General features: G+C 40.2%; 1 protein-coding gene across 1 annotated transcript; it reads right to left on the minus strand.

Moving 5' to 3' along the window:
* Positions 1–1,764: 1,764 nt before the first annotated feature.
* TMEM26 (transmembrane protein 26) lies at positions 1,765–19,131 on the minus strand. Its single transcript, XM_065670874.1, has 6 exons — positions 18,808–19,131; positions 15,494–15,572; positions 9,639–9,752; positions 8,913–9,133; positions 7,801–7,877; positions 1,765–5,524 (listed from the first exon to the last, which is right to left on the minus strand). Exons 1-6 carry the CDS (start codon positions 18,996–18,998, stop codon positions 5,109–5,111), a joined length of 1,098 nt encoding a protein of 365 aa, XP_065526946.1. The 5' UTR covers positions 18,999–19,131; the 3' UTR covers positions 1,765–5,108.
* Positions 19,132–19,353: the final 222 nt, after the last annotated feature.

Genomic DNA, 19,353 nt, shown 5'->3' on the forward strand with positions numbered 1-19,353 from the left:
TCATGCAGGCCTTCTTTACTCAGCTTGGAGGCTTTTCCCATCTCCCAGAATTAAAAATGCTGGGTTAAGGCACCACTTTTACATTATGCCACCCTTCAACAACTGTATCTTTTTCCTGCAGCTTGACAGCTTCATTTCAAACTTTGTATGACCTTAAGATTGTTTGAAGCAGATACTAATCCATAGGGCTACAGGAAATGATGCTGCTGTTTCAATAAGCTAGTCCTTCACAGAAAGACTACTCAGGAAAACAATCTTCTCTCTGTAGTAATCTACAAACAAATGGAGGAAATTCTGGCAGCTGCAGATACCTTCCATCTTTAACAGGAAGAAATACGTTTGGCTCTTAATCTTTGGTTGGCCTGAATGGTTTTGTGCTTTTGTGAAGACTCACAGCAGCAGTGGGAAGTTCAGTGTTTAGCATCTCTTGTCCATGTACTGAAATGTGGGAGGTGTGCCAGGAAAGCATCTGGAAATGTAAACAAGGAAAGAACAGCAGCATGTAGCAGGTGAGGTAAGAGCTTATGTTGATGCATTAAGTCCTGGTTTGGTTTGTTGTTTATTTTTTGTGGGTTTTTTTGTTTTTGTTTTTTTTTTGTTTGTTTGGTTTTTTGTGTTTTTTGTTTTTTAGTTTTTTTGGGTTTTTTTAGTGTTATGTCACTTTCCCACCCACCCAGTCTGAAAGGAAAGCATGGGACCCAAGTGAGCCCAAATTACGTTTGCATGGAGCTTTTTACAAAAGACAGACTCAGAATCACTGTAATTCCTGAATTAGCAGCTTGCTGGAGTGGAATGCTAGCTGATAAGAACTCTTCTCATGCTGCCTCTGAAGGGCCAGGAAAGGTTTTCAGGACACAGCTCACATGTGATTTTTTTCAGTCATAATATCTATTTCATTAGGGGTCTGAATCATTGTATCTCCCTGCTGGTGCAGTGACCAGTCTTGGGCAAACGTCTCTACTAATTCTGCCACCATGACCCCTTTCATTGTCTCACCATTACAGATTAGGAATACTCTGTTTTCCTTCCTTTCACAAGGGAGGTAAGAGAACAGCATGGAAAAAGATGGAGAATTGGACCCAAAACCAGAGGGTCAAGGACTATCCAATGTGCTGTTTTCAAGGCTTTCCTATTCTCCATTGACACAGAACTGGAGAAGCAGACTTGTGCAGTTTTAGATGCTAGTGCTCTGTTCTAATGCTCTTTTCAAAAACTTTGGTTTTGAGAGGGTAGGTCTCATGCAACTGAGGAAATGTGCATGGAAAGAATATATTCCATGGAACTCATAAATTTTATTTTTTTCAGTCAGTGTATTGTTCAGAATATTGTATGCTTAGTATTTAGATCTTTAAGGTATTTGCAATGTTCAGGTATTTCTGTAAGTGTTTTATAGACATCTGCAGACTGTTTCCATCAGCAATCTAACGCTGTTAACAGAAATAAAAGCTGTATGTAGTAGGCACTGCCAGGAGTATATAGGTATCTAAATGCATCCTGTGTAAAGATATTGAAACACATCCTGTCTGGGATTAGCACTGTGACTGGCATACTTGGAGACAAAGGTTGTGAGTAAAGATGAACCTATCCAGAATGAAGTAGAATTCACTGCAGTTGCTGTGGGTTTTCAAAGCAATGGCTGCCATGAGAATCTGGCCTAAGTAATTAACTTACAAGGATGGAAAGGACAAGCAGCATGTGGAGGATGTAATTAATGGGAACACATAACAGTCAGCTCTCACATAATAAATTGGCAGCTATGCCTGAGGTAACTGCCTTTTATTTGCGAAATACAGTTGGAATTTTTTAAAAGTAATTGCACATTTTCTTCCATTTCCACATGGTCCCAGAGAATATAATACAGTACAAATACCAAGAGGAACGCAATAAAATAATGCGGGTTGCTGGTTTGTTTTGGATTGTTTGGGGTTTTTTTCAGGCTCAGGGCTAAGATCTTATTTGAGCCGACGTCCAAAGAAAAGGAGGAATGCATTTTAGCACAGGAAAAGAGAAGTAGTAAAACATTTAATGAGGCTTAATATGGAATAATCTAAAAGGACAAGGCAGGAAAAAGTAGAATAAACAACAGTAAATGGCTAGATATCTACTTGCAGAACAGATTTAGTAATGTAATTCTCCTGACTCAAGTAAATAATGGTTAAATAATGTTCTGAAATCCTTCTGTTTTGGAGGCTTGAATTTTCTCTGTCTAAAAGTTTACTGCAGCTTTTTCTGAACAGCAAGTGTGACATCAGTTGTTCTTTAGGTACACCACAGGTGCTGGCAAATCTTCAGGAAAATCTACTCTACCCCTTGCCTAGTGCAAGGCTCTGGAAGGCTGCAGGAAGAGACACCGGCTCCTCACACCCAGATGCTTATTCAGCTGACTCAGCCTGCTGGGAAACAACAGTGCTGTAGTCCTCCCTCTCAAAAAATTTGCCAGAGGAAGGTGAGGCGGGCTTGCAACAGGGGTTTGCCACTGTGACCAAACATACAAGCTACCAGACTTCTTTAATTGCTGTTTGCAGGCTTCTCAATTAAGTAGAGGGAACTATATGTCATTCCTGCTGCTACCTGGCATGTGATTCCCTCTGTACACAGGCAGGGAGGTAGACTACCCACCATTCAAGTGTTCTGTTTGACTGTTTGGGTTTTCTTTTGTTTTTAAGCGATCTGTTTATCACCCCCGACAGTGAGGAGGAAAAGGGAAGTCCAAATCTAGTCCAAGTCCAAATCACTGCTTATTTTGTCTGTGAGTGAATAGGAATAGGATCTAGTAGTAAAAACCTAGCACTGAACTGAGTTCTTCTCATACTAAATCTGATTAGAAGCTTTACTGCTGTTTAAAATGGAACAGCCTGAAGACCAGGAAATATAGTTCTCTGTAAAATATTCCTGCTGTAGCATCTGTACTGCTGACCCCAGGGGACCCTGCATTTGCTGCAGGCTGAACCTGGTAGGCAGTCGTTTAAAAAAGTACATCCTGTGATTTTTGTACTGATGAATTTAAAATGGTGTTCTACCAAGCTCAGTACACTCCAAATTAATTAGAAAGGATCCTTTTAACAGGATAATTACTATATCAGCAAGTGGTAAACTCAAAATGAATGTGAGTAGTCCTGCCTTGCATCAACAAGGAAAAAAATGTGTTGCAGTTCTATCAACTGATTCTAAATTCACCCTAGTGTGAAAGGTTTTAGACAGCTCAGCTCAGCAGCAGCAATACTCTAGCTTTTTTACCTCTATGCTTCAATTAAAATCCCAAATAAAGTCACATTCAACTCTCCGTATGTTTACCTCCACGATGTCATGGCAAATGATCACAGAATCATAGAATGGTGAGGGTTGGAAAGGACCTTAAGATCATCTAGTAAATTTCTACTGGAAAAAGGCCCAAAATAAGGAAAGCAGGAGGTGTTGCACATTATACCTAAATTATAAACGGTAGAAAGGGCTATGATGTATATAAGACTTCCTTTGTTTAGTCTGTGCATTTTCTTCTGTAATGGAAGTGCCAGATCCTGCATAGAACAGTAACAGCTCACAAATATAAACAGTTCATGTGTTTGGGGGATAGAATTTTTAAATATGTTAATCTTTTAAGGAACAAACATATGATTGCTTATCAGGCTATGGATAAATAAGCATATGACTGCTGCAGTGGTGGCAAAACCCCTTTTATTAATTCCTGAAAGTAGATTCGATAGCCGAGGCTTTAGAAACTAAGGTTTAATTGTGAATTTTTTAATAAGGGAAGTTATCTCAATTAGGTCACTTCATGTTTGTCATATTTTTATGGCTCTTAGAACGGATGCAGAAATCCGTATTTTAGGCAAACTTTCAAAAATCACTTATCGTACTTTTAGCTTCTATAAGATAAGCTCAACAAAGTTAATGTCTTACACTGCTCTAAAGTGTGTCCTTGGGAGAAATTAATTTGACCCTATGTTGTTCACTGCAAATGTGAAAGTAGTAAATCAGTAATTATCAGTCATTTCTTAAAAATGGATCTTGACATTCAACAGACCAGACAGTTTCTCAAGTTTTATCGTGGGACCTTGTGGTGCTTCAAGGAATGTGAAGCACAAGCCAGAATCCTTTTGTCTAGCTTGTCTTTTCAAACTTAAGCACTGCCATTTTCTTTCTAGTTAAATTGCATGCTTGAGTTAGGCCATGTTTAAAAATCATGTGAAATTGAGACATTTTAAAAACTGGTTTCAACTGCAGGCACAGTGAACTGGGGAAAAAGTGTAAAAGTCTTTACAAATATTTTGGGTGTTGATCTTTTTTTTTTTTTTTTGGGGGGGGGGGGGGGGGGAGGGGGGGTGTCCTAACTGGTAGGAACAGAAAGCAAGTACCTCTTTAGAAAATGCCGGAGACAAATGCTATAGTCTTCTAATGATCTGTAGGGCTGCTTTTTTCTTGTGTTCTGTGGTTGTAAAGTTTGGGTTACCCAGACCATGTAGGTCCTAAGAGTCCTGTATATGCAGTATAAAGGTGCTGCATAGTTCTTAATTGAATCCAGCCAAGGATGAGGTAACATTTGGTGAAGATTTGCGTAAATTTCTTGAATGAGCAATGTTTAGATGTCACAGTAACAGTAGAAATCTGTCATCTCCCTTCATTTGCATGTCTGCACAGTTGTCGCTGCTGAAGTTGCTCCCATACGTGGTGAACATATTGTTCATCACACTCTAGTTATAGCCAGATCATTCAAGTAGAGCTAAGTGATTCTGTGCTTCCCATAATGGATAGACTTGTCCCTCTATACAAATACATGCAGGTACATATGTTAGCACAGCGCCACCAAAAATAACAGACTTTGTTAGTGTGCCAGACCTTTCTTGCTACTACAAACTATGGCTACAAAATACCTCTGGATAACATAATGGGGAACTAATCAAAACCCACCATGCAAATGAATTAAAAAAAAAAAAAGGCCCTTTTCTATGAGTTTGCTTCAGAATTTTCTCCTACAATTTAGGAGAAATTATTGATCTCTTAGTGGAAGAGATGACCTATCCACTGAAGGCATATTTGTTCACAGAAATAGGCTAAGCCCTTCTGAAGAAGCTGTGGGAAATGCAACCTCTTTCAAGTCAATAACTGTGCTACTTATCTTCTGATGGAGCTTGGGTTTCCTCTTTTGGAGGAAAAGCAACAAACTCTTTCATTTCGGTATCTTGGTCAGTGGTAGCATGAGTACTAGTTTTATAAGGCTCGCATGGGCAACAGCTGACTTCTCCTTTCCTGCTCTTCTGCAGAATGGTAGCACGGAAGTCTAATGTTATCACTGCCAAACGATACAATTGTAGAGTCACAACTAAGATATTCTTAGCTGTAAAAAACACCAGCATCTGATTGAATATTCTGAAGTGGCCCATCAGGATTGAACGTACAATGAAGAAGGGACCATCCTGTATGAAAAGGCTGACCCCAATGTTCCACAGTTCTGCACTGTACCTGCATAGCAGCAGGCTGGGGATCCGCCTAGTTGATGCGGTTGGTTTGCAGCCAATATGCTGTACTGGAAATAAAACACAGTTATGTTAAAACAACTTTTTAAAATTGAGCCAGGGTTGGCCTTAAAGGGAAGTAAATGCATTCAACTATGAACAATTCAACATAAAGCATATCCAATTTCTGGAATCTGTTTCAGCAAAACACACTAAGCTTATCTTAAGCAGATACTTACGTGGTCTGCCAAACAGGACCAAACCCACTTCCCCTTTTCTATCCCACTAAGCTATCAGCATTTATACACTTTAAAACATTAAACAAATGTAGATCACCTAATCATTCTGTAACAACTTTCCCAGGCATTTTTCTGTTAAATTAACATATTAGGCTAATATATATCTTTAAGAAAAAAAACCCAAAAAACCAAAACAACAGAGTACCATGCTGAATTGGAAGAGCCTGAGCTACAGAACTTCAGTTTGTTCCAGGCTGTTTCAGACCTTGGTTTTCAAAGTCACTAGATAGCCATTGCCTTTTTCACGTGTCATAGTAAGAATAAGTCATGTCAGTGCAGGGATACGAAGAAACTGTAGTCACTGCTTGCCGTAGAAGAATTGAGCCACAGTTACTCATTCTTAGCCTTCTGGGTGTGAAATTGCATACAACAGTTGGAACTTGCATGAATGTGTTCCCCTTGACTATAAAAGTGGTGGCAGGCTAGAATGCTCTTTATGACATGGTGTCTAGAGAATGATCATCAGAAGAGTGTGTGTGTGTAGTGAGTATGGCTGCCTCTTATGAAAATGCATGTGTCTTAACTAATGTGTCTCAGGCAGTGGGTTTTCATTAGTTTAAAAATCATAGCTACTTGTGATGCAGTAACAACTGCCAAATATTTCAGCTCAACAAAATAATTCTATTGTTTGAGTGAACACTGGGGGGAAGGGAAGGGGGAAGAACATGTGCCTTGAGTGGAAAATTAGCTATAGAACGTAGAAATTTTCTGAATCCATTAGGCAAAGCTTCAGCAGCAGCTAATTTTTTAATATGTTTTTGCACCACTGCTGTTTAAGAGTCCTAACTGCACTGCCTAATCAGTCAGTGCCTAAAAACTTCTATTTTACATCATGTTGTGAGTGAACATTCTGACACTTGAATAAAAAGTACTATCTGTACAACTGTACAAGCTACCCAAGATAAACTGAAACCATAGTAAATATCAGGGCAATATGTGTCCAATAATTTGATTTTTAACTGGCATATCAAGCACAAAAGCAACAGCCAAAGGAAAAAAGAAATGCACAGTACAAGACGTTACTTCACTTAAATTAATGCTAAGATTGCTTAAACACTGTTTGAATTTATTTGTGTAGTGGTGATGTATATAAAGTTTTCTAAACCTAAGTATTACATGTCTTTAGCAGAATATGTTTTCTAGTAACAGCAATTTTAGCTGTGATATATCTGAAATGTGGTTGCATCATGATTTTTTTTCTTGGAGGTGAGCAGCTGAGCTGAAATGCTAAAATATTTTTGTAACTCCAGTGTTGAAAACAAAACCTAGTGCTGTCCATGAAGAAAAGGCTAATGAAAAATTCCTGGAATAATTATTTCATTAATATTTTATTCATTTATTATTCTAGTCAGTGTGTCAGCCTAGTGTGCGATTTTATATATGATGCTAGTGAGGATAATGTATCTTTGGACTGGTGTAGTTGAGTTGCAAACTTGTGATTGGAGGCTAAAGTGGCTGGAAGAGATGATGATTGAGGCAACTTTCATGATTCTTCTTGCATATAGGGAAGCCTTTTCTGCCTAGGGACAAATACAAACTCAAACTGGCTGAATGTTGGACCTTTTAAGATAAGAGTGTACAGTCCCAACATTATATAGTCCTTTATGTTCCCTGTGAATAAGTTGTTTCTCCTGTGCTAACATCTGTTTTCTTGGCTGTATTGTTCCCTGTAGTTAACAATTGCCTGTATCTCCACAGGATCTAGTAACCTACCCAGATTTGAGCTATAATAGACTAGATCTAACTCAAGAGTTTGCATGAAGAAGTTTAAGGCAGTAACAGGCAACTGGAGCAGATGCTTAATAGAATATTGCAATCCATTTTTTTTCTGGAAGTAGAGTTTTATTGGGGAGGTCAGAGGTTAGTCAGAAACAAGTGTTTCCTGCAACGAAACCATAATGGACATACTTCAAAAGCCATCATTGTTATAGAAATTGCTCTCCACCAGAAGTCCTTGGTATAGCCTGTAGCATGTATACAGCTGCAAGACATGACAGCAAAAACCTAAAGCATTTGTTCTCTTTTCTTGTCTATGTGCAAGAACTAACCTGCAAGATCAAGTGGAAACTGTAACATACTCCACGTCCATACAGCAAGAATTGCATTTATGAGAGCATAATTCTTCCTATGGGAGAGGAAAGAAGTGATAACAGTGAAGTTGAAGTTTTCTTACGTGATAACAAAAATGTTTCCTGTAGTATTTGGAATATCATTCAAAGGGTAGTTGAGCAAAACAACGATTGATTACTGGTAAGACTAAGGAAAACAGAGGCACTTTTTGGCATGGATTTTTTGCTGTTCAGGCTACATGTTCCAGTTGTGTGATTACATTAAATAGCTGATGCTAAGATTATAATGATAAGCATATGGAAATAGACTCTCTGGCTCCAAGAAGAGGTATCTCTTCCCTTGTAGTGATTACACATCCCTCGCAAGCCTGAAGCTTCTCTGCCAAGTGGGAAGGACCTCTTTTCCTGCTTTAAAACCTTTTATTTGATATAAATATATATATATATAATAGTACATATGTAAAAGAGGATGAAACTCTTCTGTGATTCTTTTTCTTTATGGTAAATGCTCATAGCTCATCTCACTGCTGCGAGAGGGAGATGAGCTTACTTCCTCTGGGGGAGATCACAGTGTTGAAAATTCACACCAGACTATGCCATTCCCTTTCTTCTTTATCTTTGAACACTTTGTCATTCTATCATGAAGAAAGTACAAATGAGATAATCAAAGAAGCAGCTTGGATAATGAATCACTAAAGCAAAGTCCAGTTGCTTCCTTGCTAGTCTAAACCAGTTCATTAACCTGTAAGAGGCCTACTGTGTATCCAGTGTTTCAGCTCCTGTAGCTGTAAGAACTGACGCTGCATGGGAGTTATGCTAGTTGTTTAGCTCTTTGTATCCTTTTATTGTGATGGATGATATGTTTCTCTGCTGGCAACAGAAGAATAATCCCTAACAAAGCTCTTAGGACTGTTAGGCCCTTTACAGAGGGAAAGGTGAGAGCAGGAAAACACAGCCTTGAATGTAGCCTTCTATTATGTGCAGGAAATAACAGGTCAACCAGTCTGAACACTGAAGAATACAAACAGATCTTTATACAAAACAAATATCTTGCAATATACAAATTATTAATGTCAGCAAATAATCCTTACCGAACATCTTCGATGTCCAAAGTTTCACTAGCAAATTCAAGTATATCTGCTGCTGTTCCCACAAACATGAGAAGCAACTGGGACAATTGATCCCGGGTGATTTCAACTCCAATCGGGAGAAGCCATCTCCCAACTACTAGCAGCAGCAGAAAAGTCTGGTGTAGGGCAAGTGTCCATACAGTCTCACAGATTGTGGACAGCTGATTCACAAAGACTTTAGCCTGTTTAAAAGACAGTAAGAAGATACTGTATCTTCAGGAGACTGACATTATAGATACCTTCAGAGACTGTATTCATCCTTAAGCCTGCTTTTGTTCTCCTTCACATTGTATTAGAGCAAATCATTTTTATGTGGTAGGCGTAATTTGAAAAATACATATTAATACACACTTTGAGTAATGAATAGCAAGTCTTTCTTTGAGTACTGCTCTTTCTGTTCTCATTTTTCAGCCAGCTGAGCATTATCCTTTGCAGAACCGTGATCCAGACACTTTCAAAATTTCTAAATTTTAGTTACTGAGATTTGGAGCACAATGATAGGGGAGTCACCACTTCACCCAGAGACTAGCTCTACAAACAGTAGTTAGCATGAAGCACACTGTACGTCATTTTCACATATGGTGTCCTTCACTGCATGAGGAGACTGCTCAAATAAGCACAAGAAGTCGTCTCTAATTGCTCTAATTATCATAAGATCTTGACTAGTAATAGGAAAAGGTGTCCCACCGTTTGAATGATGTGGTGATCTGTTCCCTCACTTCCATGACTGCTTTCTCTGGACTGATTGAAGTCTTGGTTGCTGATATTCACCTGAACTGCTCCAGGCTCATTACCACAGTACTGTTGGGAATAAAAACATCACACATGCATAAACGTCCCACACAGGGAGCAGATGCACTCTGTGGCTGAGAGAGTCCTGTTTTGCTGAACTGTAGAAGGTTCATCTGTGATATTCAGCCAGTGTTTGCAAAGGTAGATGCTCACCCTGAATATAATTCTGCTGTTATTCAGAAGGGAGGGATTCCTCTCATGAGGACAGGAGAGATGTTTTGGTAGGTCCCTGAGAAAGTGTAGGATTTTACTGTAATGTAAATACAAGGACTGATGGAGATGGTGACATCTCTGTGCTGTTAAGATGGCATTCTTTGAATGCAATCTGCCTGCAGCTCTCCTAAGCAGGCTACTGAGTTTCCTACATAGTCTCTGTCTAGATAAAAAACTGAAATCGGGTAAGAATTGGTCATGGTCAGTCTGCTGGTTTATGGTCCTGGCCAGTCTCTATATTCAGGCTCGAATCTATCTAGTATATAACTAGTCTACATCTTGAATATATATCTAGGCTGCAATGAATAGAGTAGGGGTGGGATATTTGGACTGTATTCTCTGCCCTCCTACACACACCCCCACACCACCACTTCCCCCCCAAACCCACCTCCCCTCCTCCCCCCCCTCCCTCCCCCCACCAAAATAAGCTGTGCCTTATTCTGCAAGGAGGTTCATGATGTGAGAGGTGAGATACAGGAATAATTAAGAAAAATGGATCTCTGTTGTTGCCTACCCTGTAGGGTAGAGAAAAAACAGGTATTTTTGCTTTCTCCAAGTACCCAGTGCTCTGGGAAATAGAATGTTGGCTAAAACATGCTGTTACATCAACTGCAGTAAACCAGTAGGTCTGTAGCACTGCACTGCCCTTCTTAGTTCACATGCAGGGCTGGCCCTGAAGCAATTGGGGTATGGTTCTAAAATTCTATCTTCATAGCAATCTCTTAACATCTCTTTGCATTGTAATAAAAAGGGATAATTAGAAAATCAAACCATGCTGTTATTAAAGACTTTTATCCTGTCCTATTTGTGCCAGAGAACACATGATTTGCATTTCTCCGCTGGGCCCCCCACCATTTTATTGCATGGAGAGTGATTTTATGCAACAATTGGAATGTGTTCTAGTGCATACTGAGTAGCTCTGTTCAGCATAATGCCTGCCAATATAAAGGCAACATTTTCTAGCAAATGTCACATTCTAGCAAATTTCAGATTCTACTTTGATGCTTTATTTGGTCCCTAATAATGTTGCTCAGTATCTGGGTAAATGATGCCTCTTGTCATAAATAAATGAAGCAAATTCCCATGGTCTGAAAAATCTGGTGGAAAAAAAAAAAAGTCGGGCTTTTTTTCTTTTGTAATTGGAGGTAAAGGCTCTTAAATGGAATGCTTGCCACCTTTGGATTGTGGGTGTGAAAGCTTTGAAGGATTCTCATACGAATGTCAGGATGATGATATTTCCATGTGGAAAAGGAAAGTCTAAAGTTCTGGACATGGAAAGAGTGAGATGGAGGGGCTGCTACTCTGCCTGGCAAGAGCCTTGTGGGGCTTATCTCACTTGGTTAGCCCCTTAACCAAAGGAAAGAGACAGAACAGCTTGTTCAGAGGATGTTTCAGAAACAAAATTTAACTGGTGCTCTGGAGGAATATCTTTATCTGTTGCCTGTAGAAAATTCTAAAGCCTATGGAGGCCAGCCCCTGAGGTCCAAGTCAGCCTTTCTGAGTAACCCCCACAGGCAGTGTGACACAGTTGGCTGAGGAAATCATAAACTGCGTAACTGGCATAACCACCCCAGAATACTAAGAAGTTAGTATCTACCTTGAAAAAAATTGTCTGGGTAGAGCAAATGGGTTGTTAACTTGTGCTGGAGGAGGAAGGCTAATTCATTTTGACAGCCTTTGGTCTGCATTTGAGCTCACTCCTCTGCTCCCCTGCCTGGTCTGGTAGAGGTAAGAGGAAGTGAGCCATGAACTTGCATCAAAAGTCACATCAGAGTTTGAAGATTTCTTGTTCTTTTTTTAAAGCCCCATTTCTCAGGAATGAATCTGCCGAATTTGAGGCAGGGCCCATGTAGGGCAAGCTGTTTGCTGTATGTGTATGTGTACGATGGTGAACATCTTCTCAGACACTGCGAGAATTCCCAACAAGTAAACTGGGAGTCTGAAAGACAGTGAAATAGAAGCCTGTAGCAGTTTTACTGTGCGGGTTCCAAAGGTGCATGTTTGCTGCTTAGCAGATGCCATGGCTCTCCTGTGATAACGACAGAGAGCAGATAGGTCTTACAATTGATCTGTATAACCTCTGCAAAGGACAGAGGAGCTGATGGAATCACCAACCCACAGCACTGGACAGAGGTGGAGGAAAGCATGCCACAGTGTACATGAGGCTTGCAAGGGGGCAGGGGGCTCTTTCAGTTGTTTAGTTTTTCCCTTTTCTTCGCCCCCCACCTTCCATCCTAGTGGCACAAATGTGCAGAGAACATTTCTTTAAAGAAATTATTTCACTTCATCAGTGTCTTTTGCAGGTTCCTTACACATAACTTTTGCAACTACTCAAGCTGGGCAGGGAGGGGGGCAGGGTTACTATTTCAGTGCAAGGCTTCATGAACTCTGACTGAATGGCACTCCTCAGGGCCGGGTCCATATCTCTTCTCAACTGCATGTAGACAGGAAATGGAAAACTGCATCTGCAAAGCCAGTCATTTAAGTAGGCTGCTGATTTTTAGTTTAAGTATGTTCATATCTTGTTTTGGTTTGTTTCTCTCTGAATATTTATTAAGTGGTGATCGTGGTGGTGATTCACTTGGAAGTTTGGAGAAGAACCTTTATTTTCATCATGTATATGCATATAAATAGGACTGCTGGTGCCAGGCATATTTGCCTACCCAATTATCTATGTGCAGTGGCTTAATGGGAATGTGGCAAGGAAAAATGCTAAATTTCACAGGCAGCTGATAAATGTGGTTTACCTAGGTTACTCCTGGGTATCAAGACTGTGTGCATAGCTAAACAAAAATGCCTAAGTCTTTTAACCATGCAAAAATAAAACAGGAAGAAATTGTACATATTTTGCATAAACTCTAGCTTGGTTTACTTCATTTTTTCTTCTGACATGTAGCTTACATTTGTCTGATTTATAGAATACCTTATCAAACCAGAAATTCTGTTTCATGACATAGTGTTGTCCTGATATATGGCCTGCAAAGAGCTTGCTGTCAGTGCATGGGGTACACCTGAAACTGAGCTAATTCATCAAATTTCTGTTTGTGTGTTATTCACAATCCCTAATTCCCAAATATAAGCAAGGTTAGCTAAAACTTTTCACAGTGGGTCCGGCACTGAAATAGTGAAACTGGTACTTGAATACAGAGTACCCTCAATCCTGTGAATGTATGGCTGGCAGCCTGAGTATGGCATGGGAGAGGCTAGTCCTTCTCTGAAGGTAGCAACAGGTACCCCTCTCTTTCTCTGTGATTGGCTGGAAACAGAATGGCCATCACTATGGCAACACGTGTGATGTCAGAAATCCAAAGCAACCGTGACTGCTTCATTTTGGTGGTATAGGACAGCTGAAAAGTAAAACAGGGAGAAAAGATTGCTTAAGCTGATTTCCAGATTGAGGAAGATAATGGGTATGGGAGGGAAGAGAAAAGGTGAAAGACGTAAGATCTCTTCTAGGAGAGTGATATACTAGAATTTTAGCTGATAAGAGAATCCCACCTCAGAATGAGGCTAAGGGAATGGGCACTGACATTTTAAGGAAGTAATGAACATTCAAGTTAAGGTACTTAAAAATATAATATTTGCCAGGTATCTATCTTCTTATTGACCTGGAAGCCTATGCTCACTACAGCACAGGTAGTCAGGTAAGCCCTGCAAAAGATGGTCAGTTATAACTTTCTGTCACAGCGATGTGACAGAGTTGAAGAGGTAACAGGAATTTGTTTATCTGAGATCTCATACTTTCTTAATAATGTTTGGGGTTTTTTTAATGGATCAAATGGTTTTAATTTTCTTACCACTATTCTGCAGACAGAAACTTTTTCACTCAAGTACAGTTCAGTTTACTTTATGGTCTCTCCCAAACATGTATTTCATCCCCAAATACTTTACTGCAACCCAGTAGTTCCTTCGCAGCCAGTATTTCACTGTTGATATATGAATGGTATTCCTTATGTCCAGCTCTGCAGTACTCGGGCAGAATTGCCTTTGTCTTCGAGAAGAGAGGCTGCATGTTAACACACACCTCAAGTAACAGCACCAACCTAAGCAGTTGATCTTTTCTGTTAAAGATCCACTATGAGATCAAAGTTCTACTGCCTTAAAGACCACAAACTGTTTTCATAGTACATATATTAAATGTGTGAATTTAGCAACTGCATAATCACCTGTTCTGTTAGTATTTTAATAAGGAAATTCCCAGCAATACTTTAGTATCAGGAATAGTACTAGTCTGGGTGCTGTGTTTGAGATTATTAGGAGGGCTGCTGCCCTTCTGGAAGCACTGGTTTTGAATCTGTTATATTGTGTATTTCCAGAACTCTCTATCCTGTCTTTCCAGCTATAAACTAAGCTGTTAACTTGATATACTCCCTCTTTAATTCACAGTAGCAGTATATCGATAAGAACAAAGTATGCCGTGTTCTAACATCATTTTGGGAAATAAACTGCTGCCTTTGACTACAGAATTAGCCCGTTTCTTGGATGAGATTTAACTATGACAAATGTTCTCAATATCCACATTACCTGTCTGTGACTGTTTAAGGAGATCTGGCAAAACAAGAAGACAATAAATTCCTGCTGCTGTACTCAGAAAAAGCCTCAGGCATTTTCAGTGTAAACACAATTTTGAATATTTGATTATGCTTCTGTGGGCTGTAACAATGTTTCAGAGGAGAAAATGAAGCACTAGGTCTTCTTAGTCTAATTTATGTATTTTTTTTCTGTAATTTTTGCTCTTGTTTCTATCTGGCCCTTTTTGTTGTGGATGTAAGGTACTGCATATGTGCAAATTCTGGGAGAGACAGAATTCCCTTCTCACTACATGGAAGTGCTACAGGGGCTTGAAAGCAGCATATGAGGAGGTGCTTCACACAACATGAGCTGCTGAGCTAAACTGGCTCTGTTCTGGCCCTAACTGGCTCCATCTGCCAAAGAGCAATTGCCTTAATAGTTTTACCATGTGTTTTAGTCCTGAATTCAAATCCAGACACCCCATCCTAGATTACTATACAGCACAAAAAAAGGATGTAAACACTGACAGACAAATTACCACGCCAGCTATCTGTGGTAGTAATCTGTGAGTATTCTCCTAGGTTTAAGGAAATGTGAGGCAATTTGAGTTTAAGACCACTTTCAGTGATACATCTCAGTTTTGGCTTGCTTGGAGTTGTGATATCTGCCTGTAAGGGCTGTGAAACTCATACTTTATTTTACAAAGGCCTCTAAAGCAATTAAATTCTTTCACCATCCTCATGAAGATTCAGCCTGGTAAATTGGGGGTGAAAGGCTGTCTTTCAAACTTCTAGTCCTCTGTTTCCCAGACAAATGCAAATAAATGGTCTCAATTTTAGCTAGGAATAAGGTTCATGACTTCATATTTAAGGAATGCACAGTAGTCATAGTCCAGCTGTAGCTGGGTTGGGAGACCCACCAGTATAAAATAGAAGACCTGGCAGATTTCTGTCTGTATGCCCAAATCCAACCCATCAAATAATGCACCAATTTCAAATTAGTCCATCTTGTCTCATAACAAATACCTGAGTCCCATGGTGAATTTCTAGTAGCCATAGTGATGGTACTGTGCAAATCAGATATAAAAATATTGCTGGTGAAAACCTGAGGAAGAAAATAGAAGACAGCTTGGTATTATATCACATTGTAAATATCATACACCTATCATTATCTGCATTGAGAAGTATCTTGTGCCTCCTACCATATGGTTTGTTAAGAAATAGGATAACTGCAAATAAGAGTTGATATTCTTTCCAAATTCTTCATGCTATCAGTATTATGAATCATAGGTTTATTGTACAACCATCTAAGATCACGTATGGAAGTTTAAGATGTCTTGTTAAGAATAACCAAAGACACTTTGCCGCTTGTACTTCCATCACAGCATTCTCTGTACTTAAACTTAAAAAAACCCCTCTAGCTAACATGCTTTTTCTGATTTCACGAAAGGTGAATTAATACATTGAGTCCCTTCACTGAGTGATGCGGGGATAAAGGCTGTTGATCAGAACCCTGTGCATTGACACAGTGAAGGTAGAAATAGCATCAGTTTGCCTAAAACAATAATTTCTTCAGTAGGTCTTTCAGTGCAGGCTAAAATGGTTTATGAAAATGGGTCTTGGCCTTGTTTCCCTGTTTTTGCTGACAATTGCGTAATTCTTTAGGATTTCTATCTCTAGTTCTTTTCTCCTTGACACTCTTCTATACAAGCTATGATGGTGAAGCTTTATTCAGCTTCTTCAGGTGAGTTTACTTGGAAGTGGTAGAGAGGTTCCACTGCTCCTTCTGCAAGCACTGACTTTTGTGAGGGTTACTGATGTTTTCTTACTAAACACAGAACTGGGTTTTTGGGGCTTGTTTATTTATTTATTTATTATTATTATTAATTATATTATTATTATTTTAATTCCCGTCCTTTCAGAGTGGGAATGAGGTCTAATGCCACTCATGTTCCATCTAGTTCTGCTGTAGTGTGGAGTGAGCATAACTGCAATGCTGTTGAGGTGCATAGCAGCCTTTGTATCACATATATGTAATGACCCAGGACAGAGCAGTGGAATCAAACTCGGGTACCTGCTTGCTTGCTTCTATCCTGTCATTGGCACACCCTGCAGTGAATTTAAATTGCTTACAAGTATGTAACCACAGCAATGGTTTGGTCAAATGCTGTTGCATTTATTGTTTGTTCCTACCCTGAATGTACCTTTATTTTTGTAACCCTAACTTTTCCAGTGGAGATTAAGTATCAAGGAAAAGAAAAAGAAACCAAAACAAAACTGCTGCTTGGGAAAATTACTGGGCCACTGAGTGGCTCTGAAATATTTCAAACAATTCATCCTAAAATAGTTCTGGATTGGATGTTAGGGGGTTTAGGGGATTGGGGTTTTGTGTGTGTGTGTTTGAGGCTTTTTTGGTGGCGGATTCTGATTCTTTTTGAGGGTGAGGGTGTGCTGTCTGTTTAGGCAGTGGGGTTTTTTGCTTTCTATTTTAAAAAAGTGATTTTGTGGGGTTTTAGTCTACAATGGTGTTGGGTTTCTTGTTTGGGGTTTTTTTGGTGGGCTTTTTTTTCAGCATTTTTTGGTGGGTTTTTTTTTGTTGGGTTTTGGGGGGTTGTTTTGTTGTCTGTTTGTGGGTCTTTTTGAGAGAACATACCTCATTCAAATGGGAGAAATAACATACTTTGTAATATTCCTGTAGAATTTTTTTTATATTTTTAATATTTTCATATAGCACATGAAAAATCTATCCAGCTGGCAGGTTAGCAATGCTGAGCTAACAATAACACATCAGGCCAAGAGACTACGGGGGCTTTAACCCTGCCTTTATTTCAGAAGGAGCAATATAGAGGAAGCATAAAGTGGCCAGGCCCACAGTAATACTGTTTTCTCCACATGTGCCATTTAAATTCTTGTGCTGATGTAGTGAGTGTTTTGTCAATAATGTATGGAGAGAATATGAGGCTCCTGGAAACAGGAGAGTCCTGTGGCACAGTCTGCCCATTGCTTGGATCAGTGACTGTCTATGGGGATGTTTTCTAAAAATGTAAGTGTTACTGCCTGTTCTGAATGTGTTTTCCACTGGGGCAGAGTTATCCTAATGGAAATAGATGCTGGCCGTTTGTCTACAGTTCTTACCTATAAACATATTTTACCATGTGGCTTAAAGTGTTGGAACACATCTACTTTCAAAATTTCCTTCTAGCTAAATTTAGCCCTTACAGCACATTTATTCATCATCTAAAATGGATCTTGCTTTCCATAGCTGTTTTGCTTTGGAATTTCCAAAAGCTGCCATAGCAAGAGTTCCTTCATGAAAACTGTTGCTGTCTCCTCTGTAGTGAATCGGATCTGCTCAATCTGCCTCTGTCTCATAACTGTACATTTGGAGCTCTGCCATTGTTAAATTTTCCTGTGTCCCATACTTTATCGCAGATTTTATTACGTTCAGATTTAGAGCATGGAACACTTGTATAAAGTGTCACACAACCCTGCTTGTTAAAATGAGTTTGACAGGTTGCAGTGGGCAGAAATTGAAGATTATTGGAATACTCTGGGGCTTTTTTCTTAATAATATTTTGTTTGGGGTTTTTTTGGTCCTGGGTTTGTCTCAGGGCCTGTCTGCAGTTTCAGTTTTTAAATATAGGTCCTAGTGAAATCTTGACAATTAGTTACATGACCACTTCCTTTCTACAGAGTGTTTGTTTTGGCTGAGTGCTCATGAGCCGTAGATGACTGCAGCAGTTCTTTAAACGCATGTAAAAGCCCATGTGCTTAGGCAAACTCTGGTATGACTAACTTTTTTTGTTCATTTCTCAGGCAGCCTTTCACGCATGAAACTTCCCCTCTGGAATAGCCTTTCAAATCCAAATAATCAGGCCACTCTTGCTGTATTGCAAGAGTGGTTGCTGCTCATCTTTTATTTGTCTCCGAGTTTTGATTCATGCATTCTTGCGGTGTTAGCACTGTCAGAAGTAGCAGGTATAGGGAATGCAGCCCCAGGGAAGGAGGTGTACCTCTCCTGTAGCTACGTTTCCCACATTTTACAGTTGTTAGTATGGATACACGCACAGAGGTATACAGAGAGTGGTTCCCGAGTAGTTTGCTACAAAACTTCCCCACCTGAAAGCCCTCTGGCTTTGGCAATGGGCTATCCAGGACTTAACCAGCTTGCTCCCCGCCACACACACATCTCCCGGTGCAGCAGGGTAGAAAAGGCAACCCCCTGAAAGCCTGGCAGAAACAAAGCGAGGGCAGCGCCGCTCAAAGTCAGGCTCGCGTTTGCAGCGTAGTACATGCAAAGAAGCAAGAGGGGCTCGTCAGAGCCGGCGGGATATGCTCACCATTTGTAGCCTCTGCCTTGCTTAAACTTGAGGGTAAGCCCTGTCTCCAGGCACAGAAGAAGATTGAGCAGTGCCAGCAGCCAGTACTTGGGTTCTTTCTTCACTGCAGTCACTCTCCAGACCCCGATGACAGAGTGTAACATAAAGAGCAAACGAGTAACCAGAGCGTTGAGCAGTACCATCAGCTCCATCCTGGAGCAGCCCCCTCCCCTTCTCCCCGCACCGCAGGGTCCCTGCGCTTTTTAGGAGCCCTGGGAAGTTACTCTGGGAATCACTGGGAAGCGTGCGCACCGCAGGCACACAGATCTCTTCCATCTCCACAAAGGGGCCCATTATAACAAAAAAGAAACAGCATTGCCCCTCCCCCAGACTTCCTGAAAACTTTTTAGAGGGAATAAAAAAAAAAGCAGCAAAGCAGCTCAGGCTTCCAGGCTGCAGTGGTGCGCAGCGCTCGGAACAGCTCTGAGCACGCTGAGCCAGCGGCGTGAGGGGTTCCTTTCTGCCCCTCTCTATCATCTGCTCAAGGACTAAAGGGCAGGGAGGTTT

Source organism: Lathamus discolor, chromosome 3, assembly GCF_037157495.1.
Source record: "Lathamus discolor isolate bLatDis1 chromosome 3, bLatDis1.hap1, whole genome shotgun sequence".
Lineage (NCBI taxonomy): Eukaryota > Metazoa > Chordata > Aves > Psittaciformes > Psittacidae > Lathamus > Lathamus discolor.